General features: G+C 37.1%; 4 protein-coding genes across 7 annotated transcripts; 3 read left to right on the top strand and 1 right to left on the bottom strand.

The window, feature by feature from the left end:
* The first annotated feature begins 290 nt into the window (after positions 1 to 290).
* LOC137741585 (fructose-bisphosphate aldolase, cytoplasmic isozyme 1) lies at positions 291 to 3,482 on the top strand. The gene is made up of 4 exons (XM_068481280.2): positions 291 to 451; positions 905 to 1,177; positions 1,309 to 1,718; positions 2,248 to 3,482. The coding sequence occupies exons 1-4, from the start codon at positions 424 to 426 to the stop codon at positions 2,608 to 2,610; spliced, it is 1,074 nt and encodes a 357-aa protein (XP_068337381.2). The 5' UTR covers positions 291 to 423; the 3' UTR covers positions 2,611 to 3,482.
* Positions 3,483 to 4,543: 1,061 nt separating this feature from the next.
* On the top strand, positions 4,544 to 8,121 carry LOC137742036 (sufE-like protein 1, chloroplastic/mitochondrial). Of its 3 annotated transcripts, XR_015953492.1 has the most exons (3): positions 4,544 to 5,724; positions 7,250 to 7,399; positions 7,628 to 8,121. XR_015953492.1 is itself a non-coding variant. In XM_088680069.1 (2 exons), the coding sequence occupies exon 1, from the start codon at positions 4,544 to 4,546 to the stop codon at positions 5,690 to 5,692; it is 1,149 nt and encodes a 382-aa protein (XP_088536195.1). In that variant the 3' UTR covers positions 5,693 to 5,724; positions 7,250 to 8,121. The 3 variants fall into 3 exon arrangements, 2 of the variants coding, with proteins under 2 accessions (XP_088536195.1, XP_088536196.1); XM_088680069.1 differs by having other exon boundaries at positions 7,250 to 8,121; XM_088680070.1 differs by lacking the exon at positions 7,250 to 7,399.
* LOC137742037 (NDR1/HIN1-like protein 10) lies at positions 6,874 to 7,799 on the bottom strand. The gene has a single exon (XM_068481770.2). It carries the CDS (start codon positions 7,797 to 7,799, stop codon positions 6,999 to 7,001), a length of 801 nt encoding a protein of 266 aa, XP_068337871.2. The 3' UTR covers positions 6,874 to 6,998.
* Positions 8,122 to 14,010: 5,889 nt separating the features above from the next.
* LOC137741596 (heavy metal-associated isoprenylated plant protein 47-like) lies at positions 14,011 to 25,720 on the top strand. Of its 2 annotated transcripts, XM_068481290.1 has the most exons (3): positions 14,017 to 14,101; positions 14,200 to 14,261; positions 25,535 to 25,720. In XM_068481290.1, exons 1-3 carry the CDS (start codon positions 14,017 to 14,019, stop codon positions 25,718 to 25,720), a joined length of 333 nt encoding a protein of 110 aa, XP_068337391.1. The 2 variants fall into 2 exon arrangements, with proteins under 2 accessions (XP_088535251.1, XP_068337391.1); XM_088679125.1 differs by lacking the exon at positions 25,535 to 25,720 and having other exon boundaries at positions 14,011 to 14,101; positions 14,200 to 14,510.
* The last annotated feature ends 1,824 nt before the right edge of the window (positions 25,721 to 27,544 follow it).

A 27,544-nucleotide genomic window follows, 5' to 3' on the forward strand; every position in this document is an offset into this window, starting at 1 on the left:
AATCGAGATGGATACATTACCACTGACAATCGGGCGACTGTCCTTCGCATTCCATTTACTAATAATGAACCGAAAACAGAAAACCGAAATGGATAGGCACACATCATTGGTTAGTAGAATCCAAAATCTTCCTTTGGTTGTCTCTTCAACTTCTGAGTAGTTTGGATGAGGATCATTAGGCCTTCCACACAAACTTTTGCCTAAGGATGCGTTGCCACTTGGCAAGGAGAGTGATCACTCGTTGCTCTATCCTAGGTTGATAACTTTCCTTAGGCTAACCTTTTGACACGTGTGTCTCTATATGCCATGGTGGATTTCTGATGGCATATTCCGCCGGAGCTGTCTATATAGATTGTTGGGTGTGTAAGTTTGTTTTTGCACTTTCGTCCAGTGTTATCTAATACCTATCCTAAATCCTCAACCATGTCAGCCTTTGTTGGCAAGTATGCTGGTACTCTCTCTCTCTCAATATGATTTTCCTAATTACATGTGGTATTGTTGGGTAACTTATGCATGTCTCCTTCTCATGCACGTATAGTTATGATGAACTTGTTTAGTACTGCTTTTGAAAAGCGCTTTTAGATCATCACGAAGCATTTTTTAGAAAAAGAAAAGTTACATGTCTATATATAAGCACTTTGTAATAAAAAAAGTTGCAAATAAGCATAAGTTCTTCTTACATAACCAGTTGCAAATGAGTTCTTCTTGTGGACGTGAGTCCTAATAAGCACTGCGTTCAAAACAATTTAGGTCATTGACCAAGAAAATTTTCAAAAGAAAAAAATAAAAAAATAAAAAAAGACAATTTCCTTGAGAGAACATTTAGGCATATATAACTCATTGCAGTCATACTTTAACTTGTAAAAAGTTCGAATGATACTCAAGCCCTTTTGATTTTGTGCAGAGGAGCTCATAAAGAATGCCAAGTACATTGCCACCCCAGGCAAGGGCATATTGGCAGCAGATGAGAGCACGGGCACCATTGGCAAGCGTCTATCCAGCATCAAGGTCGAGAACATCGAGTCCAACCGCCAAGCTCTCCGAGAACTTCTCTTCACTTCTCCCAACGCCCTCCCTTACCTCTCCGGTGTCATCCTCTTTGAGGAGACCTTGTACCAGAAGAGCTCTGATGGCAAACCCTTCGTCGAAATCCTCCAGGAAAACAATGTCATTCCAGGTATGGTCTAAGTTAAATTTCGATAAATAGAAGCAACATAGTTTTTTTCGACATATTTTTTTTGACACTTCTCTTCAAGTTTCCATATTTTGGTATTTTCATTGATGTCAATGTTTACCACTTTGATTCAGGGATCAAGGTTGACAAGGGCACCGTTGAGTTAGCTGGAACAAACGGAGAGACAACAACCCAAGGCTTTGACTCTCTGGGAGCTAGGTGCGCACAGTACTACAAGGCGGGCGCGCGCTTTGCCAAATGGCGCGCGGTGCTCAAGATAGGCCTAACAGAGCCCTCGGAACTGTCCATCCAGCAGAATGCGCAGGGTTTGGCTCGCTATGCGATTATCTGCCAGGAGAACGGACTGGTGCCAATCGTTGAGCCAGAGATTTTGACTGATGGAGACCATGACATTAAGAAATGTGCGGCTGCTACTGAAATGGTTCTTGCAGCAGTTTACAAGGCACTCAATGAGCAACATGTTCTTCTTGAAGGCACACTCCTTAAGCCCAACATGGTTACTCCAGGCTCTGACAGCCCAAAGGTGAAAAAAAAATTGATTATTCTCTAAATTCTCTTGAGCTCTCTCTCACAAAGAAATTATTACTTACAATAGTTGTATATATACACGTGTGTGTTGATATATTATGTATAATGTCTCTTGCAAAGAACTTCTTGCATACAACTGTTGTATATATGACTAATTTGAAGATGTGGAATGTAAGAGTTTACTGTGTGTATAAAATTAACCCAAGTTATTGTATCTTAAGTTTAAAATTTCACCATTGAATGTTATATTAAATATTGTAGGAATCGTGATTTAGATGACTTTGTAATACTATGATAGCATGACACAGTTTATCGTATACATGTTATATTTATTGTTGGAGTTACGATAAGGGTTGTAACATAAAAGTTCTTTTCTCATAGATCACATGCATGTTGGTCGCAACATATATATAATAGTAGTTTCGTGTAGACGTATTGAGAGAGGAAGGTTATATATAACCGGCACATACAACATTATCAACATAGTTTTTCTTCAAACTGAAATGGCTTCAATCTTTGCACAGGTTACGCCGGAGGTGATTGCCGAGTACACAGTAACTGCACTGCGCCGGACAGTCCCAGCAGCTGTGCCGGGGATTGTGTTTCTGTCCGGAGGACAAAGTGAGGAAGAGGCAACACTCAACTTGGATGCAATGAACAGGTTGGATGTGTTGAAGCCATGGACCCTTTCGTTCTCGTTCGGGCGAGCTTTGCAAGCAAGCACACTCAAGACTTGGGGTGGGAAGAAGGAGAATGTTGCGAAAGCTCAGGAGACGTTCTTGACAAGGTGCAAGGTAAACTCAGATGCCACTCTTGGAAAGTACTCTGGAGGAAGTGCCGGTGGACTGGCTTCTGAGAGCTTGTTTGTTAAGGGATACAAGTACTAGAACTAGTACTAAAGCCCTTAACTGGATGGCCGGTATAAGATCAAGAATAAAAAATATTCAGTGTAATTTTATTTTATCAACTCTACTTATTGCTCTATACCTTGAAGTTAGTCCGGTCCGATATAATTCAGTGCAACAAATTCACACTCCAAGAGAAGTGCCATACAACAACAAAGACATAACGTTAATTGTTTCCTCGTGCAACTGCTACTGACGGCATACAGGTCATAGTTTCATGGTGCTACAAAAGATCTCATACCACAACCACATTTCCCTCATGCTAATTTTGCCACGTCCATCATCCAAGGATATGACCGGCCCCAATAGCACACTCTGTTGAGAGCATACTAACCCAACATTGGAAGAAAATGGACTTTGAATGTGCTTATAAGAAATGGAGCTATTCTCCACCTTGTCAATTGGTTTTATAGTGGAACATCAACTTTCTTCATGATATCAGAGCAGGTTGTCCTATGTATGAAGCTCAATGGCCACACGTGTTCCACATTTCCCAATTTGTGTTGTCCATGTGCTATGCTTAAAAATTCATCGTAAGGACGTGTTATAAGTAATTGGGTATCTCCATATTACCAATTAGATTTATGGTAAAACTCCAACTTTTTTCACACTCACAGCTGCTGTGGCTATATCTGGAGCCGCAAGAGATTTGGATTGGACGAGTTTGTGAACCGGGAGGATGCCCAGAGCAGTCAAGAAACTGGATATCACCAATTATCGCATGAAGATGTTGTCCTCAAGAATATGTGAATGTTTTGCCAGGATCTTGGTCGTTATATAATGTTAGTTTGTTCAATTATATGATGTAAAGCTTTGTTGCTTATTTTGTTTATTCAAAGTTGTTTTCCATTAAACCCTTCAAAATTGTTCTGCTTGAATTCGTTTTTGATAATTTAATTGTGCTGGAGTGCATGGTTGAGGTCTTACGTTTAGGGTAACTGACACCGTGGCTTCAACTACATAAACTCGAAACCTTTGAGTTTTGCACATAGTTGAACTTTTCTATCTCGTGGTATCTATTTTCTTAACGTTGAACGAGGTTCCAAGTTTGATGAACAACGTTCTCATGACTAATATAATGCTGTGATTGGACATAATCTCTACAACGAAAATGTTTAGGTTGCACAAACGAAAGATGTTTAGAATTGTGCTTAGGTTTTTAAGTTTTGCTAAAAAAATTCCAGAGAAAACAGCCGCCTTTCAAATAGTACAAATGATTATATCCTAGTAACAAGACCATTCATGAGATTCCAACTTTTGCTCGTACTCATATTATTTCCTGCACGATTTGATATCTGTCATATTTTTTTATGAAATTAGTCACATAACAAGAAAAGAAAATTCAAGGTTAAATGAGGAGTACAACTTTCATAACAATCATTTAATAGAAAAATCAGTTATATTGGTTTGGACATGCGAATGAAAGATCTACATATGATTTCATTAGAAGATACGACTATGAGATATAGACACAAGGTAAATGGAGCAAAGGAATATCTTGGAAGATTTGAAAAGAGACTGGAAGAAAATATATAGATTACTTGAAGCTAATAGAATACTTGGCACAAAACTGAGCGCAGTAAGTTCTAAGATTCATACAACCGACTTCATTTGGTGATATAAAGCTTAATTGTTGTTGTAAATATCATGTTATCAAACTAGAGACAAATACTTATGCAGTGTTGTCAACATGCCCGCTTAACCAAGAATGGAAGTCATGCAGAGAGAATTTATATCAAACCCTATATTCCACTGGACTTATTTTCATTTTTTTGGTACTATGAGACTCAAGGCCCAGAAAACATATAAACAGCTCACTAGTAAAAGACAAAACGGGGAGTTTTGAGTCCATCTTCTTCAATTCTCTGAATCTGCCACTGTGTCCCTCTCTTCTCTTCGCTCTCCTCCTCCAAAAATGTCGTCGTCTTCTTCAATCTCATCGTCGTTTCGATTATTCACCACCAAAATCCCTACCTCAATTCTCAACCCTAAGACCCCAAAACCCCCATCTCTGTCTTTCCCCCAAAGGCACATCACTTTCCAAAGAATCCCCACCATATCCTCCTCCTCCCCTACGCCGCCGTCCGCATCCGCCTCGAGCTCCACGTCCCTGCAGCCGGTGGAGGACCTTCCTCCGAAGCTCCAGGAAATCGTCAAGCTTTTCCAGTCCGTAGAGGTCCCCAAGGCCAAGTACGAGCAGCTCCTGTTCTACGGCAAGAATTTGAAGCCGTTGGATGATCGATTCAAGACGAAGCAGAACAAAGTGGAGGGATGCGTCTCTCAGGTGTGGGTCAGGGCGTATCTTGATTCGGACAAGAATGTGTTTTTCGAGGCCGATTCCGACTCGGTCCTCACCAAGGGGCTCGCTGCTTTGCTAGTTGGCGGGTTATCAGGCCGCCAGGTGGATGAGGTTTTGCGGGTTTCGCCCGATTTCGCGGTGCTTCTGGGGCTGCAGCAGAGCCTGACGCCGTCGAGGAATAATGGGTTTGTGAATATGTTGAGGTTGATGCAGAGGAAGGCGAAGGAGTTGCTTGTGGAGGAAGAAAATGGAGGGGAGAGTGAGCGTTTCACAGCAAAAATTGAAGATAGTGTCAAAAGTTTGGAGCTTGGAGTGGATTCTGAAGTGGGTGGGGAAAAGAATTCGAATTTGAATTCGGGTTTGAGAGTTGATGGTGGGATTGAGGTTGAGGATATTGGATTGAGTTCTGGAGAAAATGTTAAGCAATTGGAACTGGTAGCGAGTGAAATGAGCGAAAATGTGGCAGATTCAGGTGACTTGGGAAGCAGAGGGAAGAGAATTCAGGAGAAATTGATGGGAGAGTTAAGTCCTGTGAAATTGGAAGTGGAAGACATCTCTTATCAACATGCCGGGCATGCCGGGGTTAGAGGAAGTGGTGATGGGGAGACGCATTTCAATGTGAGAGTTGTGTCTAAGGAGTTTGAAGGGAAGAGTTTGGTTAAGAGGCATAGGCTTATATATGGTTTGTTGCAAGAAGAATTGCAAAGTGGACTACATGCATTGTCGATTGTGGCGAAAACACCATCTGAAGTGAGTGAAGGGTGAAGGCACGGCTCCGGGTTTCTCATGTAAAAGAGGTTCATATTTTTTAATTTTTGTTCTTATATTTTGCTTGATGATCGTATAATGAGGCTGTTGGTCTGAATTTTCAGAACTGTTGTACACATAGTGCTCATAAGATTTGTTAGAATGTGAACATTGCTGCCTTGAATCATTACAATGCATAATTGAATTACATATTGGTGACAACATTCTAGCGAACTAGCTATATATTTTAGTTGTCTTTGTGATTCTTTCGAACTTTGATTGACTTGGTATATGACAATGGATATGCTTTTAAAGCAAATAATGAAACGTAACGATATAGCACTTAGGGAGATCAATAATTGTAATGGTAACAGTAAATTTGCAGACTAAATCTCTTTGTAAGGCAGTTTAGATATGTATTGTTGTCTGGTAGAAATTATAGTACAAAGTATAGAGGCTGTGCTAGTTTTCATCTGCTGGCTACGCTCCAGCCACAAGCTGTCCATTAGTAACATGATTGATTGTCTGCTACATAGTCGTATTGAACATCGGACTGTTATCTTGTGGTGTTTCTTTAAACTACAAATCAATCTCTTTATATCTTTTCTGATTATATAAACTGTTGATGGATCTAAAAGTTGTAGTGTATTAGGTGATTTCTGATTAGGACACTTTGGACAGGAGCTATCTAGAAAAGTACCCCCCACAAACACAAACCTGTTGCTGGATTCTCCAACTGTTGTTGTGATTCGTTGTCTGGCTAACTTTCTGTAAAAATTTGAACCGAACATTGCTTTTCATATGAATTCTTTTAATTAAGTAAACATATGAAAGAGGTAGTGCAGTGATGGAGCACCATAGCAGAATAATGTGTCAGTGTTAAAACAAGGGAGAAGTTATGTGTAAATCTTTGCAGGATCCTATTTGAATCTCCATACATCTCTTGCTAGAGTTTTCCACAAGTAGAAGTCTAGTGCTTCCTGTCCTCAAACAAAGTTCCAATTCAGCAGACCTTTTCTTTTTCCGTTCTGCAGACGAGGCTATCGGGTTTCCTTTGTTCTTTAGTCTCATATCTTTAGCACTGTATTTGTTCTAGATGATAAATTGTGTCCTTCTTTAGGTTTTATTACTAATGGATTTGTGATACAACCAACCGAATGTCCGAATGCAAAAACAGAAAAGAAAAGGACTTTCATAAGTTTGTAGAAAAGAATGCTCATTTATCATATTTATATAGCTCGTATGACCTTTACACATTTAGGTTTCAAAGTAGACATACTAGGAACATAGAAGGAAGATACCAGGAAAGAATGCTCCTGGATCTTCATCTTTTAGATTTGCAACTTCTTGCAACTAAAACACCCCTCGGCGGACCTGTCATCTGTAATTGGCATCTGCTATGCAACCAGTAAGAAAAATGGATCATACCTAGACTGGCTCTCACTTTAAATGTTCCTCTCATATTATAGTTAACTTGATTGTTCAGCACCTGCGTTTGAAGTGCCACAGCATGATTGACAGGAAGGTAAACCAAGCTCGATATCAAGCGAACTGATCCCACCCTTCCTTCTCCAGGTCTTTGTGTGAAAGGTGCAAGAGATTGAGTTGCTATGAGCCTGTCCGAAAAGAAAAGCTCCAAATCCAGATACTCAAATCTTATATCGAGTTTCCGATTAGGGTTGGAGAAATTTGCGAGGAAAGTGAAGTCGCCGTTGAAATATTCAGGTGAGTCGAAGTAGATGGTGTTGAGGCTTGCATTGGGGATGTCAAACGATGGAGTTTTTGGTTTAACAACTAAGAAAAGTATCAAAGTCGCAATTCCAAAGAAAATAAGAATAACACTAAATATGAGACATGCAATTGCACAGCACCATACAAGCGGATTTGTCCGTTGAGGTTGCCAGAGTATTTTTTGCTTTGTTGGTTTACTTGAATTAAGGTTTTCTGCATCAGGTGCTGGAGCTTCTCCATTCGCAGCACGCTTTGATATGATGATTTGGCTGAGGGAGATTGGTGTCGTTGGCCTTGGGAATGGGGGCGGGCGTCTGCTATGCCGTTGGGGTGGAGGTTGAGGTAGCGGTGAAGGTGGAATTGGGGACGGCGGTGGAGGTTGAAGGGCAAACATCTCTGGAAAACAATGAGAAGCAAAACAGCTGAACCAAGTACTGAAGGGGGAAGATGAAGATAATTGTTTGTTTAAATAGATTAGTTAATTGGTTAAAGCAAGTAAAGGAAAAGAAGCATTTGATTGAGGGGTAGAAGTGGGACCAATTTGTTTGTATTGGTATTTGCAAAAGGGGGTTTAGGTGGAGCTAAAGGTGGGAAACTTGTAGATGTTTGTGGTTTGAATGGTTTTGCTTTTGAAACTGCTGATTTCAATTTGCAAGCACTGTGTGGAAAAGTCCTAAACAGAAGTGGCCTTGTTCTGCAAAGTGCTTTGATTATAAGCACTTTTGTCATTTGATTGGTTAGACCAGTCGAAGTTGTGAGTGGTTAGATGTAGTGCCTGGTTAGATGTAGTGCCTGCTTGCAACTGATTTAAGAGGGCTAAAAATATTTTTTTGACAACTAAAACAGTTTTCCATTCCGTTTAGCATAAACAGTTATATTTTTTTGACAAGTTAAATATTTTTTTGCAACTGAATTTTTTTATTTTTTATTTTTTAAAAATTTATACTTGTTTCTAATGAAAAAAATTATACCGTAAGCACATGTGAGCATAAGTGTTGGCTCTCGAAGCAATCCAAAAAGATCAACCAGATCAAGGGGTTTGGAGCTTATGATTTGTTTAGCCACTAAGGAAGGTCGAAAGTTAGGCCTTCTATAAAGACAGCGCAGAAAATATTAGACAAAAAGATTCAAAAGTAAGCAGGTCATGTGTAATCAACTAACTATCATGGGAGCATGAACTATTTGTTCTTTTGTCTTTTCCTACTTTTTTAAACATAAGCAACAGCAAAGTTTCATTTTACTAAGTGGGATCAGTTGGATGAATTCTAAAACATCACTGCGTTCGATTTTGCGTCAAGTTTTCCATTAGCTCTAAGTACTCTATGTCTTTTAGTCTCTTTCCAAGTCTTCCTAGGTCTTTTTCTACTCATTTTGCCTAAGCCTCTATTTCATAATAACATTTTCTAACCGGAGCATTTGTAGGTCTTCAGTTCACATGTCCAAACTCCTACTTTACCTCGGATATCATCGTTCTTAATCATGTCCTTTCTCATGTATCCACACATCCAACGAAGCATTCTCACCTCCGCGACACTTATTTTTTGCATTTGTTGATGCTTAATCGTCCAAACATTTAAAACATTATCATGTGATGGATAGGACACATAATTTTCCTATAAGACAAGCAGATTTATCACTCATTTCTAAACTAATGGCACTCTAAATTGAATATTTTCGGATGACAAGAAGCTAAACAAATGCGTTAAAATCACCCACCAAAAGTGTACCGTCAAGTAATTAGAACTAGTGCTGCATAAAGATCCTTAAAATTTGTAATTTCCTTGATTCATATACCCCAAAAGCCATGCCAATCATGAATGCTTTAGGTCAGGCTGGCAGCTGGGTGGATTGGTACAACGGAACTCTACTCCAGTGCGATCTGCTACGGAAGGTAGGAGGCGGGGCCATTCACGTTGTGAATAAGGAGAGAGTTTGCGCTCAAAATACGGAATTGTATGTTAATGTTATTATACAAGCGGAAGAAGATTTTTATTTCAAGTGTTTCTTCACTTGTATAATAAAATATGATATATATATGCACATGTTTCGAATACACAAAAAAATCTCCGGTGAATAAGTTATGTAATGACTCTTTCGACAAAAAAAGAAGTTACGTAATGACTTGAAAATCCCAAATAGCCCCCCTAAATTAATGATAGATCAACACGGCACCAGATTTCGTGGGTCGAATTGAGTAGCCCATTAACGTTTAGCTACCCAAATCAAGTCCATGGTAGTTCTACTCTCATTCTAAATGGGGCCCACATTGAGTTACAAAAACACATTAAATTGTGAGCAAATTCTAAGGTTCGACTATCGGAGTAACCACATGGATACAGACACAAGACGTCCCATCTTAGGTGCAACTGTCGGACAAAAGAACACAAAAACAACCCGAAACTGGTACAACTTCTAGCGTCCCAGCACCTCGACAATGTGGCCTTGCAGGCCCAACCCGTCTTTTTTTCTTTGCTCAAGAAAATAAAATAAGTATTAAATAGTGTGACCATGATTAAATCCAATTCCAATACAATCAAATAAGAAAGTTTTCCTTGCCACTAAGGGCAAGGCTCTATCCCAATTGTGGAAGTTACTAAAACTAAAATCAGTCCTAGGGACTACATTCGTCAAGGAATTTGCCTCCATAAGCACATAAATACGGAAAAGAGTCAAAGGAAGTCATCAACCACTTATTGTCTTCGACCTCCAAGGAGTTGAGTAGGAGCCTTTAATGGCGCCAATGACTAATTTAGTCACCTTCAACACACGCTCTTGTATCCCCTTCCTTTTGCAGTCCAAAGGGCGTCCCGAGTGCCAGAGCTTCAGCCACAAAAATGGTGTTTTCCCCAGATATCTTGCGCCAACAACGATAGGGTTCTCTTAAGTTGTATACAGCAAGTCAACAGAAGTCTTTACTCTAAAATGAATTCATTTTGAGTTAGAAAAAACAACCCGAAAATGGGACACCTTGTAGCGTCCCTACACCCGGACAATGTGGCCATGCGAGCTTACCCACACATAGGCTTATGGAGATTGAGAGTGTATTTTTCATTAGGATGTCTATTTATATGCTTATGGTTTACTTGGTGGATATTTCTAAGTTTTCCTATTTTACCTATAAAAAAAAATCATTTAACTATTACACAATGACTAAACTGGAGAATTATGCAATTAACAATATTTACAACAATAGTTTAGGATTTTGTTATTGACACTTCAAAAAACTCAATGTGCATTTGACACGCCCCGACCCCGAGGTCCTAGGGACATCGAGATGGTTACGTGCTGTCATCTATACTATGAAGAAGTGTTCTAAACATGTTCTAAATATCATATCGTCATCTATCAGATATTCTATAAGAACATGGGTTATAGGAAAAATAGTAATAATTCAAACTAGCCTCAGTAAGCATGTTATCTCAAAACGTTTCATAAAACATAAACATAAAGTCATGCTTTTCTGTGTATGCAATTCTACCATTAAAACATGCATTTTTAGAAGGGGTCCACTCACCTTTGTTTTGCGCCCCCTTCAGGACCTAGGAACGAGGATTACGACTTAAGCTACGAGGCGTTCCCCTACCAGTGATTTGTGTCATATTCGCTCCGCTTCGCCACTTATTGTAATAGCACTTCTTTATTCTTAGTTCTGCTTGTACTCTGTATTAGAATTATGCTCTGGACGTGCTGTGTGTTTACCTAATTTCAATATTTAGAGGTTGAACTTTTATTTGTGTGGTTAGCCTATATTGCTTACTTTAGTTTATTTTCCTAGTTTTTGTTTAAATTAAATGGCTTGCGTCACCCTTCGGGTGTCGGCCAGCACGTGACCATCTCGATGTCCCTAGGACCTTGGGGTCGGGGCGTGTCAGCATTCCTCATAAATGTAATTTTCTTTCTAAATATATAAAGCTTGAAGTGCACAATAAATTTTTAGAATGACAACAACACCTTATGTTCATTAGGATACATAACGTCTTACTGGATATTAAGCACGTTGTGTTGTTAGAAACTAGATGAAATTACATGTCTTTATGTACTCATACATAATTTGACAACATATCGTACATAGACAATTGTAAAGAAAATTTCATTATCTTAATCTTTTCGATATATAGGATAGAATGATTGGTACTATGCAGTCTATGCTTCCACACGTCGTCAAAGTAGCAAATGGTGCGAGTTGGTGCATGCCTGGGGGCATAGAATATAGCAACTGAACAATTTAATATCTCACAACTGGTTGGGGTCATCATCCAACTAAAATGTGGCCGTAGGCATGTGGGAGATTTCCTATATTGTGGAGGTTGTCTTGTTTGGGAGTCAAAAAAAATAATCAATCACTTTTCACTTGTCATATTGCATTACTTATTGTGAATCATATATATGTTTATTTTTACAATTTGCATATATTTATGGGAATATCTCATTTGACATAGTCACAAATATGTTCGAAAATCTGTCCCTGGAGACTGGGAAATATGGATCTTCCTCCACCGCACCCCACCTCCCCAAAATAAAAAATTTCCACTCAAATTTATGATCGTGCCATATTATTTTTTATGTGGAAAAATAAAAGACTTTTGACTTTTTTTTTTTTTTATTAATCAGAAAAAGACCTTGACTAATATTTTCTTTTCCATATATATATATTGCTGTTGTATGTAGAAGGTGCATTGCAGGGTTTGAAAAATGAACTTGTAGTCATGGATATCCGGTATGCTGGAAAAAAGGGGATTTCACACTGTAAAAGATCTTTAACGAGTTTTTTTGGATTATTAGAAGACTATATATGATTACTTCACTATATATGTCTAAAGTAAATCGTGATCTCATCAATCAGTATTGTTAGACCCCCGTTCGAACCTTAACTCATACACAAAGAAAGTATTCATACAAGGATCAAAACCACGTACAATCAATTCTTTCCACAGCCTGATATGTACAGGGTGGTGCTATCTGCACTCCTATTTGTACCTCCCACACATCTCTTGTTAATTTTTTTTCTTTGATCTTCTTCAATTCATTTGATCTGGCAACCAAAAATTGAAAAGGGTATGTAGAAGTACAAAGCTGTGTGTGGATAGCATCCCACCAGTTGTGAGTTTGCAAAGCTGAACCGCCTACCAATGTCTCATCTAAAAGACCATTAATTCCCTGAGAGCTGAACCGCCTACCAATCTCTCATCTAAAAGACCATTCCCTGAGCTATACAATTAATTAATTAACCTAAGGCAATGAAACAAAATAAAGAGTGAAAATTCTAGATTAGTTTAATCCTCTAACAAAGTAATTTTTTTTGTGGTCGATCGAACCGTATTCTTGAAAATTTACTGACACTACCAAAAACCCTAGTAAGGGCTGGTTTGGTATTGCTGTGCTTTGAAAAAAAACTGCTTCTGCTGTGCTGTGAGAATAAGCAGTTGTGAAATAAAGCAGCAGAGTGTTTGGTAAACTTTTTTGTAAAAGTGCTTTTGAAAAAAAAAAAAGCAGTATTAGAGTGTTTGGTAAACTTTTATGTAAAACAGATGTGAAAAAAAGCCGGTTTTTCAAAGCTGGGTTTTGCAGCTTCTTGTTTTTAGCTTTTTTTCACCCAAAACTGTGAAAAAAAAGCTGAAGCTGAGTGTTTACCAAACACAAAAACAGCTCCCAGCTTTTTTTGATAGCAGCTTTTTTCAGAATCACCTCAGTACCAAACCAGGTCTAAAACTGATTTACTCAGTCTTTGGGTGTTGAGACTACTGATCAATCACTGGAAACACCCTAACAAAACTGATTTAAATGCCAGAAAATGGAAAGGAAAAAAATCTAAAAGTGATACAGAAAAATTCTTTGGGTTGCCTGTATTAATACATAGAGAAAGTTTAACAAAAAAAGAGTTACATAGAGAATTAAGAATTAAGAATGTTCATGTATAATCTTTTATTTGCCAATAGCTGAGCGGACAGATCAGGTTTTGCAGTACCATTAGCAGGACTAAGTCTGCGAAACCGCGGAAAATATGGATCTGACTTTTTGTACCTTATTCCGAAAAAAACTTGTCTCTATATACTCCCATGTAATTGGTAGGATTTTTTTTTGTTTTTTTTTTTTTTTTGTCGAATGTAATTGGTAGGATTGAGGTCGTTATAAATACAAGTCAACAGGAAGGAAGGAGTAATACTCAAGGACTAAGGTCGTTATAAATATGTAGTTCTACTTTCCCAGATTAATTCATTCATAGATTCATAGAGTTTTCCATCCCAACAAGCTTAAAACTTATTTCGTACATTCTTTCAAGTCACCAACATGAAGGTAAGCGTTTTAATTTGTTCTAAAACATTTCATTAGTATTACTCTTACATTTTATCGAATTGAAAATTTAGAAAAAGTTATCGGTCAGTTAAGTCTTTTCACATGCAAAATTATAGGATCAATTGTTCCTGACGGGGTCTCGAGCAATAATAACTAGTCAAAGCGTTTGAATGCAATCAAAACTATGGGGTCTGTTAAGTTTTTACACATAAAAGAGGCAAGAATACATTTTTTTTCTGAATTTCCCGATTAAAACGTTCTCTATAAAAGATCTAAGATTTTAACAATATATGTTTGGCATTAATTTATACAATATGATGCAGCAAAAGATACTAGTGAAGGTGCAAATGCACAGTGACAAATGCAGAACCAAGGCCTTGAAGATTGCAGCAGCTGCATACGGTAATGTAATTGAGTTTATTTTATATCATTTCTTCATTCATATTTGATTAGAGTTGGATAATTAAGTAATTAATTGATGATCGTTAAAATGAAAGCAGGTGTGAGCAAAGTGTCATTAGAAGGAGAAAACAAAGATCATCTGGAGGTGACAGGAGATGGAGTTGACTCCGTTCGCTTGACGGGGTTGTTAAGGAAGAAGGTCGGCTTCGCCGCCATAGTCCACATGGAACAAGTGAAAGACGATAATGATGGTAAAAACCCAATTACTATTGAATGCACGTCATCAGCAAGCTATTATTGCACTCGGCAATGTCCTCCAATGTACTATGAAGTGGTTCGTGAATATCCACAACCAACTTGCTCCATTATGTAATTGTCCTTTGACACACACACACATATGTATGTATGTGTCTATATATATATATATATATATATATATATATATATATTCCCCTTCCGTTTAATGATTTCTTAATTTTAAATGTATTTTTGTGTGTGACTGAGATTCCAATAAGGAGAAAATTGAACTTCAAATACTTGCTGGCTTTTTTTTTTTTTTTTTTTTTTTTTTTTTCCCACAAACGATCATTGAAATTGACTCACACCATCAAGATGGTCCCCGGAATTGAAAATCGATCAATGTAGTCTCTGAAAATTGATGTCTCAAATCAATATGGTCCTTCCGTCACAATTCTGTCAAAAATTCTGTTATGTGCTGATGTGGCACATAAATGGGTCTCACAAGTCTTTTTTTTTTTTTTTATCACAGATGGTCCTTGAAATCGACTCACACCATCAAGATGGTCCCTAAAATTGACTAACACCATCAAAATGGTCTCTAAAATTGAAAATTGATCAATGTAGTTCCTAAAAATAGATATCTCAAATCAATGGGGTCATTCCGTTGTAATTATGTCAAAAATTTTGTTCTGTGCTGAGGTGGAATATAAATGGGCCCACAAGTCTAACTAAATAAAAAATAAATTAGAAATATGTCTAATAATTTAATAATTAATTAAAAAGTTGTCAACCCAGAAACTCAGTCCCGCAATCACCTCCGATCCCAACCCATATTATTCTACCTTCATCTATGGTAGCCCTTGTTGTCTCTTCTCTAGAAAAAAACCAAAAAAAGAAAAAAAAACTTAAAACACTCATTTTCACACCCTTCATCGAATTGGATCAGGATCGAGACAACCTTCGGCGACAACTTGGATTGGTGATGACTTTTGTGACTCTACGGTCAATATTTGGATGATCGACAACCTCACAACCTTAACTTTGGAGAGCTTGTTAGGCGCTCCCCCAGTGATCTTGGTGACGCGGAGAATTGCGAGCTCTGCCTTGAGATAATCTCTTTGTGCACAGAAGTTTTTGACAACTTTTTTAATCAATTATTAAACATGAACATATGACAGAATTGTAACGGGATGACACATTGATTTGCAACACCTATTTTCAGGGACTGCGTTGATTGATTTTCAAGTCCATGGACCATCTTGATGATGGGTCAATTTCAGGAACCATCTTGATGGTGTGAGTCAATTTTATTGACCATTTGTGATAAAAACTCTTATATCTTGTGGGCCCCATTTATGTGTCACGTCAGCACGTAATATAAGTTTTAACGGTATTGTGATGGAAGGACCACATTGATTTGTGACACCTATTTTCAAAGACTATATTGATTAATTTTCAATTTCAAGGACCATCTTAATGGTGTAGGTCAATTTCAGGGACCATTTGTGATATAAACCCTTTTTTATAAGAGACAACATAAATTTCATTCAAAAAGACAGAAATAGGCTACTCAATATAGGGCAAGAAGATATCTTGATCAAGTAAATGACAGTTAACAATAAGAAGTTCGTCCAACCAAGTACAATCACCACTAGAATAAAGGGCAAAATAAGCAAGCCCATGTGCTAAACATTTTGCTTGGTGGCGGATGTAGGAAGCAAGAAACTTCAGCCACCGATTGCAGCAAACACTTAGCATCTTCCACTAAAACCTAATATGAGACACATTCGTAAAATGCTCATGCAAAGATGAAATGATCTGAGACACATTTGCCCGTTCTACATACATGTACCGTTTGCATTCTTTGAATTATGGCCCTAACTTTATCTCAATAAATCAAGGCTCTAAAAATTTCACTAATAATTTACAATTAACAGAGCATTTAGTGATGACATCGTTTTAGTTATCCAAAGTGTTAGTTTTGAGTATAAAATATTCACTTTTCATATGTGATAACAACATTCTTCGATCGCCACGGAATGTTGTTGTATGAAAAGAGAATAAAAAAAAAATCCCGTAGCTTCTTGCTGTTGTATTGAAAAAAAAAAATTCAGGAAAACGTAGTGATGGCAAGGATTTAGTTTCCTTTATTTTTGGGACCAATGTTTCATAGCAAACACACTATGTGTTGAGAATGAATCTCAGATTGATGAGAGAATTGATCTTGTATGGGCTTATAAGTAAGTTTGGTTACTCTTCATATTACCAATTGGTTTTATGGTGGAATCTCAACTTTTTTATGGTATCAAAACATGTAGTCTAACATGTTTAGCCAAATAGACACATGCACTCCATGTCAACCCGTTATGTTGTCCACATGTTAGGCTTGAAAATTCGATACATGTGAGGGGGCGTGTTGAGAATGAATCCCACATTGATGAGAGGAGAGACCTACATGGGCTTATAAGTAAGTTAAGCTACTCTTCATATTGACAATTAATTTTATAGTGGAATTTCAACCTCTTCCCATGCATGATATTTTACGTTATCTATTTTTGAAAATGGGTAATAAAAGACAGAGCACATGGAAATTATATAATTGTGATTTAGAGTCCCTTAGACTGCCCAAGCTACCAATTATATAAGGAACTGTCCCTACTTTCACAATACTAAACCCTATTTAGTTTAGTGCCATGTTAGTTGATTATGGTGGTTTGGCCGTCAAGAAAGAATTCATTCAAAATTTGTGATAGTGCCATATATATTAGTTTTCGTAAAAACAGAAGACTGAGACTTTGCTATGCCTTCTATCACATTTGTATTCACAAGATATATAACAAAGATAGCTACAGGTTGGACTAACAAATAAAGGAACGAGGAAATTTTTCAGATTCTGGAAACTGCTTTTTACGATCAATTTGTTACGATTACTCAAAGACTTTGACTTCGATTTGCCAATAGGGATGTACAACAAGATCTGATTATCGATAACAAGATTTGTAGAAGTATACATATACACGGGTTAAAACGCGTGTGTGTGTGTATTTTTTTAAGAAAGTAAACGTGCATATATATTAACACAATTTGTGACAAAGTTTAGGCTTGACTATATTTGTCACTATTATATTTTATGATTATTTTACTTATTATAACATGAATGAAGTACAAATTTACGCAACAGTGTGACGGCTAGAACAAAAAATTACTCTACATACCTTTAAGGCAATGAGCAAAGGTGAATTGTGAGAATTAAATATTGCGCCTTCATAAACATCTAGTAATTGTGTTTAGTTTTGACGATGTATTATTCTAAATTTTTGAAATTTATAATTTACACTTGTACCATCTCTAATAAGGATAGAGGCCACCAACACATGTGAATCTCATCTCTACTACAGAGATGATACAAATATTATATAAAAAATATGGTAATAGTAACATTTTTATTCTAGTAATAGTAACTTTTGTTATCATTATGTTGTAGATCAAGTGGATTAATCATACCTACCTGGGGTGCTACAGAGTAATATAAAAATAGAGGTTGTAACTAATTTTATCATAATGGAAAACCTATTCAGTTCAGTATCTCTTCAGATCTGACTGTTCTTGTATAACAATAAACAAAATCTTGTCCATATGATATATACGATCTCATATTTTTCACACCAAAAAAAAAATGAAAAGAAAAGAAAAAGAAAGATACGATCTCATGTAATTGGTACGGAGTAGCATGTATATGGACTTGTAACACAAAGTCAAGAAAAATATTAAGGGTTCCTATCTGCTTCCTATCTTCTATAAGTACCATAGTAATCGATATGTAGTTCTACTTCCACAGATTCATGGGTTTCCATCCCAAGAACTTAAAGCTTCAATGTTTCAATATTCTCTCCAAAATGCCGCTGGTAAGCCTTTTCATATATATTAGGTCCTTTATGCAAAGGGATCTTTATTTTTTGAAAAAAATGGGGATTAGGTGTGGAGCCCATTCCACATCGAACTTTAACGATCCGAACCGTCTATTTTATAAGTCTCGATTCATACATCCTTACAAAAATTCAATTCAATCCGAAATCATTTGCATATTTAATTATCAAGATAAAATTTCATTGTTTCTTATATAACAAGGTATTCGTTAATTTTTTTTTTTAACTCAATTAGATGTCTTAAACATTTCCAATTTGACTAATATTTTGCAAGGATAATCTATGAGGTGCAACTTGAAAAATAAACGGTTTGGATCGTTAAAATTCGATGTGGTGTGAACCCTACCACTAATCTACATTTTTATATAAAAAAAATAAGGATCCCTTCCCTATCCTATATATATATATATATATTCTCCTGCTCTTGCATTTTGTTGAAATTATATATCTTTTTCCTTTCATCCAACTGAAACTAATTAAAAACGAGAAGGTTTTCTTCAAATTAACTGACATTAATTAAATGTATAATTGATCACATTATTTTTATATCTTGTACACAAATTGATGGTGCAGCAATGAAGATAGTGCCAATGTACTGTGATAATGCAGAACCAAGGCCTTGAAGATTGCAGCTGCTGCACAAGGGTACGCGCCTTTCGATATTATCATTCAAAATTTATTTTCACCTTTTTCATTGTTAATTATAGTTGGCATGTAAATAATTAGAGTATCAAAATTAATGAAAGCAAGTGTTACAAAAGTGTGATAGAAGGAGCAAACACAGATCATATTGAGGTGATCGTCTTGGTGCATAAGCATGGTAGCTGGATCACTGAAGCAATGCAGCTGCAACATGGAAGAAGAAGTTGAAGATCGAATTGTTCTAAGTGTTAGCTTTAGTTGAATTTAAATCCTTGTAATGAACGCTCAAGATTATGTCTCTATGGTGTATATCTTGCCACATGTCTAGTTTGTTAGAAAGTTAATGAAAACATGTGTTGAGTACGTGATCATAGTCACGCTGCGAGTGTGGGTGTGCATCGGCTATAATCCCCACTTTGTAGCCAATTTTGGTGGATGGAATCCAACGTAGATTCGAGTAGCTATGAACTCCATTCTTTCCTGAATTTCACCTTCTATACATCATCTTCAATCTCATTTCAATTATTTGTTGATTTGATAACAATTGCACTGAGAAATTTAGTCTAAAACTAGCCTAAACACTAACAGATTGGGGATGATGTAGACTCCGTTTGCTTGACGAGGTCATTGAGGAAGAAGCTCGGCTGTTCCTGCACTATAGTCGAAGTTGAAAAAGTGAAGCCGGCAGTTAAAACTGTGGAAAAGCCAACTCCTTCAGTTCCTTCGGCAAGCTGTGTTCAATATTGTTGCACTCCCCAGTTTCGTCCAGTGTACTGTGAATTGGTTCATGAATATCCAGAACCAACCACTTGCTCCATAATGTAATTGCCTATGACATGAATTAGTTGAACTTGATTATGACCATTTTCTCTTTTCCCTACAAGTAGATGGATCTGAAGTTCACAAGAAATATTTTTTAAATCAATTGCTTTTCTCTCTGAAAAATTCCATCCCTACCAAAAAGTGTACCTCGCTTAATAATACGAAGCGTAAGTCTTAATATGTGTGTGAGAGAATTCGGGTTAAAAATTGAGTTGGGTTTGGATTGACATAAACCGACAAGACATCAACCCAACTCAACCCAATAAATGATAGGATTGAGGTCGGGTTGGGAGTGGACGGATTTTTATAAATTTCAGTTTAACCTGCCCCATCGGATTTGAATTTGAATCGGAGATGATTAACTTATATGTAGATGACTAAATAATCTCTAATTTGAATGATTTTACTTTGGTTCAATCTCTTAATCTTTATTTGAACACTATACCTGCAAAAAATCATTCAAATTGGAGATTATTTAATCATTTAAATGTATCAAATAAATCAATGGTATAGGTATCAAGTATCGTATTCATGATGGGCTATTGATTTATTAATTTGATATTGTTGGATGACTAAACGATCTCTGACTCAAATGATTTTGTAGGAATCACTACTACAAAAAACACTTTGTGCGACGAAAATTAAAAAAAAACAAATATTTAGAGATCAAGTAACGGGACAAAACTTTTCGACGGTTATAAACGAAAAATCACGATTTAATGGTTATTTAACTCTGATTTTGATGATTTTTTTTACAGCTACACTCCTTGACCCTATATGAATACAATGAAGGAATTCGATTTTCAATTTAAAATATTTACACTAATGGACACCACAAAATTTTATGTTATACTTGATGAAAGTATACATAAACTCTAAGTGTTAGTGAATCTATTGTTTTGATGGGATACACATTCTACGAAACTAGTTTCAACGATCCAACTGTCAAACCTGTTTATATATAGTTTGAGATCATATACGCCAAAAATTGCAAAAAATAAATATTCAGAGATCAAGGAATGAGACAAAACTTTTCGACGGTTATAAACGAAAAATCACGATTTAATGGTTATTTCAACTCCGATTTTGATGATTTTTTAGAGTTACACTCGTTGACCCTATGTGAATATAATAAACTAATTCGATCGTCAATTTAAAATACATTTTTCTAACAAAAATTTGATCCAAACTACAATAATATATTTTTCTAACAAAAACCCGATCCAAACTACAATAATAAATTTAAAGCTACTTAATAAATATATATACCGTTCAATTTCTTAAGCGTTATATGTACAAAATGTGACATCCCGTCCCGGAAATATTGAAAACGTGCGTGTGAAAGGACACTTTTACCCCTGGTTCGTTTCTTTTACGTTTAATTGTCGTTGTGAGCTTTGTTGGCATGTTTGGAACCACACAGACACACACACACACACTGTCACTCTCACTGTCTCTCTGTCCCTTTCCCTGTCTCTCTCCCGTGCTCTCATTTCTTCCCTTTCTCTTCGAACACGTACGGACACACCAAGAACCCATCAAACCTTAGCAGATCGAGGGAACCAAGACCACTGTCGAACTCGTGAGGTTGAGAGGAGTGCAACTGTACCATTTTCAGGTAAGATTATCACCGTTTTCACGTCGATTTCACGAGGTCCGACTTGGGGTACTATTCATGCAAACGTATTTTCTTGCGTTTTAGGGAAAACAAAGCTCGTGGGTGGCTTGGTGAGGTCCCAAGGAGCCTCGGAGTACTTCGTTCGAAGAATTTTGACGTCGGAATCACTGCGTTTGGAGTTGACCGGTATTGGGTGGTTTGGACAGGTAAGATCTAGTAGTTTTTGACCCTTAAAAATTGTATGGTCGTGTTCTACTAGTCTTAGGTTTCATTTTGGTGCAAGAATCACGAAAAATGGTTGAAAAACGAGAGAGAAAACGAAGGTTGCAGGTTTTGCGATTTTCCGGCGCCGGCGACAGCGCCGGAGGTTCGTCGGGGAAGGAGACGGAATATTCCGTCAAATCTGACGGAATATTCCTGACGTCGTTAACGGAATCCGTTAGAACTAACGAAATATTCCTTACGGCGTCAGTTGACGCCGTCAGCGTGCCAGGCACGTGCCTGCGCGTGGCCGGCGCGTGTGGCCGTGCCTTGGCCGGCGCGTGGGGGCGCGTGCAGCGGTGGAAAATTTTTCTAAAAATATGGGTGTGATCCTGAGGTTGTGTAGAGCATGTTGGTATATTCAATTGTCCATTTTGAGCAATGTATGAGAAGTTATTACGAGAAGTTGGTTATGTGCTTTAAAATTAACGTTTTTATAGTTATTTCGCATATAGGTGATACGTATCCTGATGACGAGCGTGCTCACTCGAGGCAGGGGGGCTACGACCCTTCCACATACCAGTGAGTGGGCTTTTGGTTTTCCGTATATACCTATATACTATATTTTCCCAGAATTGATTTAAATGTTTATTAGTTATATGCCATGCATTGCATTATCATTGGTCATGCATCGTTAGTTGCTTTATCAATGGTTATATATACATATGCATATTTGGGTGCTGTGGACGCACAGGTAAGTGCCAGGTAAGCGTTGTTCATATTTACATTCAGTAGTGATTTGAGATATTTAGAGAGCTCATAACCTGCACCCCCGGTGTTAGTGCTCCTGCCCAGAGTAGGGCACAGTCCTTCACGTGATGTTCACCTTCCGCACCACACGCTCAGCTTGGATCCAAGTTAGGTGCACAGTCCTGTCGTACATACCACCTTAGGTGGTTCTGACTCGTAGGTGACCCGCGATTATTCGCACAGCCTTCACGTGATCGTAGCACTAGAGCATATATATATGTTACACCCAGGCCTGTCGTACAGACCACTTTAGGTGGTTCCGACTCGTGGGCAGGTTCAGTTATTTAGTTTGAAACTTGAGCTCTATATGCAGCCGTACAGGTCACGTTAGGTGACTCCGGCTGCCAGATTATATGCTATTGTTATGATTTATACCTGAGCACTTGTATTTCATTATGAGGATTCGACATGGCATATTCTCGAGCATGATTGGCATATCTATATATACGTATATATGTTTATTTTCTGGGAAGTATACAGGTTTTACGGCGAGGGGTTAGAATGTATTTTACTAAATGGTTTTAGAAAAGCTTTGTTTTTGCCCACTCACGCTTTTGTTTTGCGCCCATCCAGGTTCTAGTTGCTTAGCAGGTTCAGTGGTTTCCTAGAGGGCTTTCCCGGCATTTCTGACAGACCCTCACCAGCGTAGGGTCACCTCCGGGTGTACTATTGTCGTACCATTTTCTTTGGACTGCTGTAGACTTGATGCTCTGAACTTAGCGTCTCACTTACGCTAGCACTTGTTTTATCACCTTATGTTGCTAGTTTTTAATTATTCGTACTTTTTATATTACTATTTTATTAGCTTCCGCACGTGCACATGGCTACGTCACCTCTGGGTGGCGGCCAGCACGCCCTGATCTCGGTCGGGGTGTGTTACAAAATAAAAAACGAAAATAAATTGGTTTAGGGGATGAAATATTTGAATTACGTCGCACAAAGATTTAAAAAAAAATTATTTTATTTTATTTATTTTTGTAAAGACTTTGCATGACGAAGTTTAAAGTTTCGTTGCGCAAAGTACGATGTGTTTTTCGTCGTGCAAGACTTTGCACAACGAAGTTTATAATTTCATCGCGCAAAGTCACTTTACGCGACGATGTTGTTTTGTCACGCAAAATTTCGTCGCACATAGTAACTTTGCACGACAATGTGTTTTTCGTCGTGCAAGACTTTGCGCGACGAAGTTTACAATTTCGTCGTGCAAAGTGACATTGGGTAACGATGTGTGTTTCGTCGTGCAAGGGTTTTTTTTACTAGTGAATGATCCCAAATTAAGATTAAGATATTGAATGTTTACGATTATGATCCTAATGTGTTGAGAATGAATTTCACATTGATGTGAGAATGGACCTTGTATAGGCTTATAACTAAGGTTGGTACTCTCCATATTACCAATATGTTTTATGGTGGAACATCAACTTTTTCATGGTATCAAAGCAGGTTGTTCCACATGTTCAGTTCAACCAAACAAACACACGTACTCCACATCACCCCATTATGGTGTCCACGTGTTAGGCTTGAAAGATACATGTGAGGGGGCGTGTAGAGAATGATGATGTGAGGAGATACCTTGCATGAGTTTATAAATAAGTTGTGTTATTCTTCATATTATCAATTGATTTTATGGTGGAACCTCAATTTCTTCCTATGCATGATATTTTAAGTTAGCCATTTTTGAAAATGGGTAATAAAAGACAGAGCACATGGCAATTATATAATTGTGATTTGGAGTCCCTTAGACTGCCCAAGCTACCAATTATATAAGGAACTCTCCCTACGTTCACAATGCTAAACCCTATTTAGTGCCATGTTAGTTGATTATGATGGTTTGGCCGTCAAGAAAGAATTCATTCAAAATTCACAATACTAAGCCCTATTTAGTGCCATGTTAGTTGATTATGGTGGTTTGGCCGTCAAGAAAGAATTCATTCAAAATTTGTGATAGTACCATAAATATTAATTTACGTAAAAACAGAAGACTGAGACTTTGTATGCCTTCTATCACATTTGTATTCACAAGATATATAACAAAGACTGCAGGTTGGAAGTATTAACCATAAGAATACCAAGTGGCATAATCTTTGCTATGACATGTGTAATGATCCTAGAGTGTTGGTTTTAGTTAGTTACAAGTTTACTTACTAACTAAGTATCCTAGTTACTATATATAGTGAGCCAAGTCATTTTCCAATGTAATGAAAAACTGTTATTGCTGTAATATCAAAGTCTTCTTTCTCTCTTCTGTGACTTTTCGCATTCCTTCTCTTTCTTCATCTCTGTGTGTTAAGAGGAAGAACAAATAAAGGAACGAGGAAAATTTTCAGATTTTGGAAACTGCTTTTTACGATCAATTTGTTTTGATTACTCAAAGACTTTGACTTCGGTTTGCCAATGGGGATGTACAAGATATGATCATCGATAAGAAGATTTTTGTATGTACTTTTATAGAGATATAAATTATTTAAACACATAAAATTGACACATAGGCGTAATATACTTTCTAACATAGGTAGGGCTTAAATTGATGTTTGAAGCCAATCAAAACTAGAGAACATTCGTGTATGGTACAAGGGTGTATTATACTGTACTAATTAATGTATTTTTTGTTAAACCACTTGTTAATATCATATTCTCTTCCATGGTAATACTTACATTCTCCCAAATAACGTACTTTACTGTAGAGTTTCATAATTGGAGTGGTTCAATCCCTTAAATCTTTATTTGACAACTATTTCTATAAAATATCATTTAAACTGGAGATTGTTTAATCATTTAAATGTATCAAATAAATCAACAATGTAGGCATCAAGTAACATATTCATGATGTACCATTGATTTATTAATTTGATAATGTTGGATGACTAAACAATTTATGATTCAAATTATTTTGTAGGGATGGTCTCAAATTAAGATTAAGATATTGAACGTTTTCGATTATGAATTTCTAATGTGAATGAACGTTATTCGCTAGTAGATGACTGAGCTCATCCGCTAAGAAGAAAATGCACGCATTGTCCAAAAAAAAAAAATATATATATATATATATAAATAATACCCCTCTCTCTTAATTTGTATTCCATCTGAAATCTAAGCACGGTTTTGACTCAGTCTGTGGCAATGTTGGAAACTCACTCTCTACCAAATTTGAATCTAAGCACGGTTTTGTCTCAGTTTGATGGCGTTTGTTTGGCCAAGTCGTTGAAGAAAAAGCTTGGCTTCACCACCGTAGTCAGTATTGAAGAAGTGAAAAAACCGGAAGAAAAGCTAGCTGAGCCAATTCAGTTGGCGTCAAGCTATATTCACTATTCACAGTATCCAGCTGTGCAGTACCACTATGATAGATTCTGCAGGTACTAAATTAGGCACTTTTACTTAAAGTTAGTATAAATTACATAAAATTACTATAATTATTGGGTTAGTCACAGTTTCATACCTCATCTTTAAAACATTTTAATGTCATATATCATCTTACGAATTTGTTACAATTTCATATCTTCAGTCAATTTGTCTGTCAATTCTTCCGTTAAATAGTGACATGACTTGAGACGAGACCCACTCTCTATTAAAAAATTAATTAAATATTAAAAACTAAAAAAAAAAAAATCATTTAATTTAATTTTTTTTTTTTTTTGCATGGGGGACTTTCTTCCTCATCTTTATCCACCTCACCTCGTCTTCCCCCAACCCAAAACCAGAACCACCCTAAACCCAAATCCCACCTCGCCAACATCTCCCTCCCCCACCCCCCAACCCTCCTCGGCCACTCATCCTACTCTCTCACTCTTCTCTTCTCTCCTAGAAACAAACAAATTTTGAAACAAAAAAACCCAGAAATTTTTTTTTGTAGGTGATCGATTCCATCGATTCTCTCCCCACTCTTCTCTTCTCTTCTGGCCAATTCCGCTGTCGCTCCCCCTCCCTCCGACGCCAACGTCGCTCCCCGCCTCTTCTCCCGAACCCCAAACCAAAACCCAAAAAAACCCGATCGAACTCTTTCTCATTCGACCCCAGAACCCAAGCATAGCTGCCTCCCATCCCCTGAACCAAAACCCACAAACCCTTGAGCAAAGCCTGAAGCTTTCTCCGAAACAGGTGAATTTGAAATTTAGGGTTAGGGTTTGGGTCAAATTGGGGTATTTTGTTTGAAATTGGTTACAGGGATTAATTTGGTAAGGGTGATAAGTGGGTAGGAGGAGGGGGAGCGGGAGGAGCACCATGGGAGGGAGGTGGAGATGGAGGAAATGAGGGTTGCGAGGGTTCTGTTTTGGCGTTGAAGGAAGGTTGGGGGGACAAGGGTGGATGGGGAAGAAAGGGTGAGGGGGATAAGAGGTGGGTCCCCCATGCAAAAAAAATATTAAATGATTTTATTTTTTTTAGTTTTTGATATTTAATTAATTTTTAATAGAGAGTGGGCTTCATCTCAAGCCACGTCACTATTTAACAAAAAAATTGACAGACAAACTGACGAAAGGTATGAAATTATAACAAATTTGTAAGATGAGGTATGACATTGAAATGTTTTAAATATGAGATATGAAATTGTGACTGACCCAATAATTGAGGTAATTTTATGTAATTTACCAAGTTATTTTCTTCCAGATTCATTGTAGCAAATAGACTACCCAAGTATAAGCACTTTTACCTAAGCATATATATATAATTAAATACTTTGAATTTTTTTTATTATATATAAATGAGAATGATGAAGGATCAGGCAAGTCGAACTACAAAAGTAGCCTTATTCTTTAACATGCACAAAGCAGTCAGAAAGAATCAAAACCCGGGAATTAGCCTTCAACTACAAAAGTAGACTACTTCATTTGCGCTCAAAGCGATTTGAAATTACTAATTCCAAATAGAAAAACGCATTGCCCCCCATCTCCAAAATTTAATTTAAATAAAAAATAAAGAGATGAAAGCGGGGAGACGAAGTCAAGACCCACAAAATAAGACAAAACTAAAAAAATAAAAAAAAATTGGATGGTTTAATTTGTTTTGTTACATAATCGCATACATGTCAATACAACAAAATTTAGATATCAAGCTCTGTGAAACTAGATAGAAATGTTAAAGACTTTTTATAAGTGAACTCTTTTCTAAAACTCTAAAACACTGAGGGATTGGTTTGGTATAATTCTTTTTCGTTTCGACTGCGAACATGTACAATGATAAAGTCATATT

The sequence above is a fragment of the Pyrus communis genome, chromosome 11, assembly GCF_041283825.1.
Source record: "Pyrus communis isolate YQ-2024b chromosome 11, ASM4128382v1, whole genome shotgun sequence".
Lineage (NCBI taxonomy): Eukaryota > Viridiplantae > Streptophyta > Magnoliopsida > Rosales > Rosaceae > Pyrus > Pyrus communis.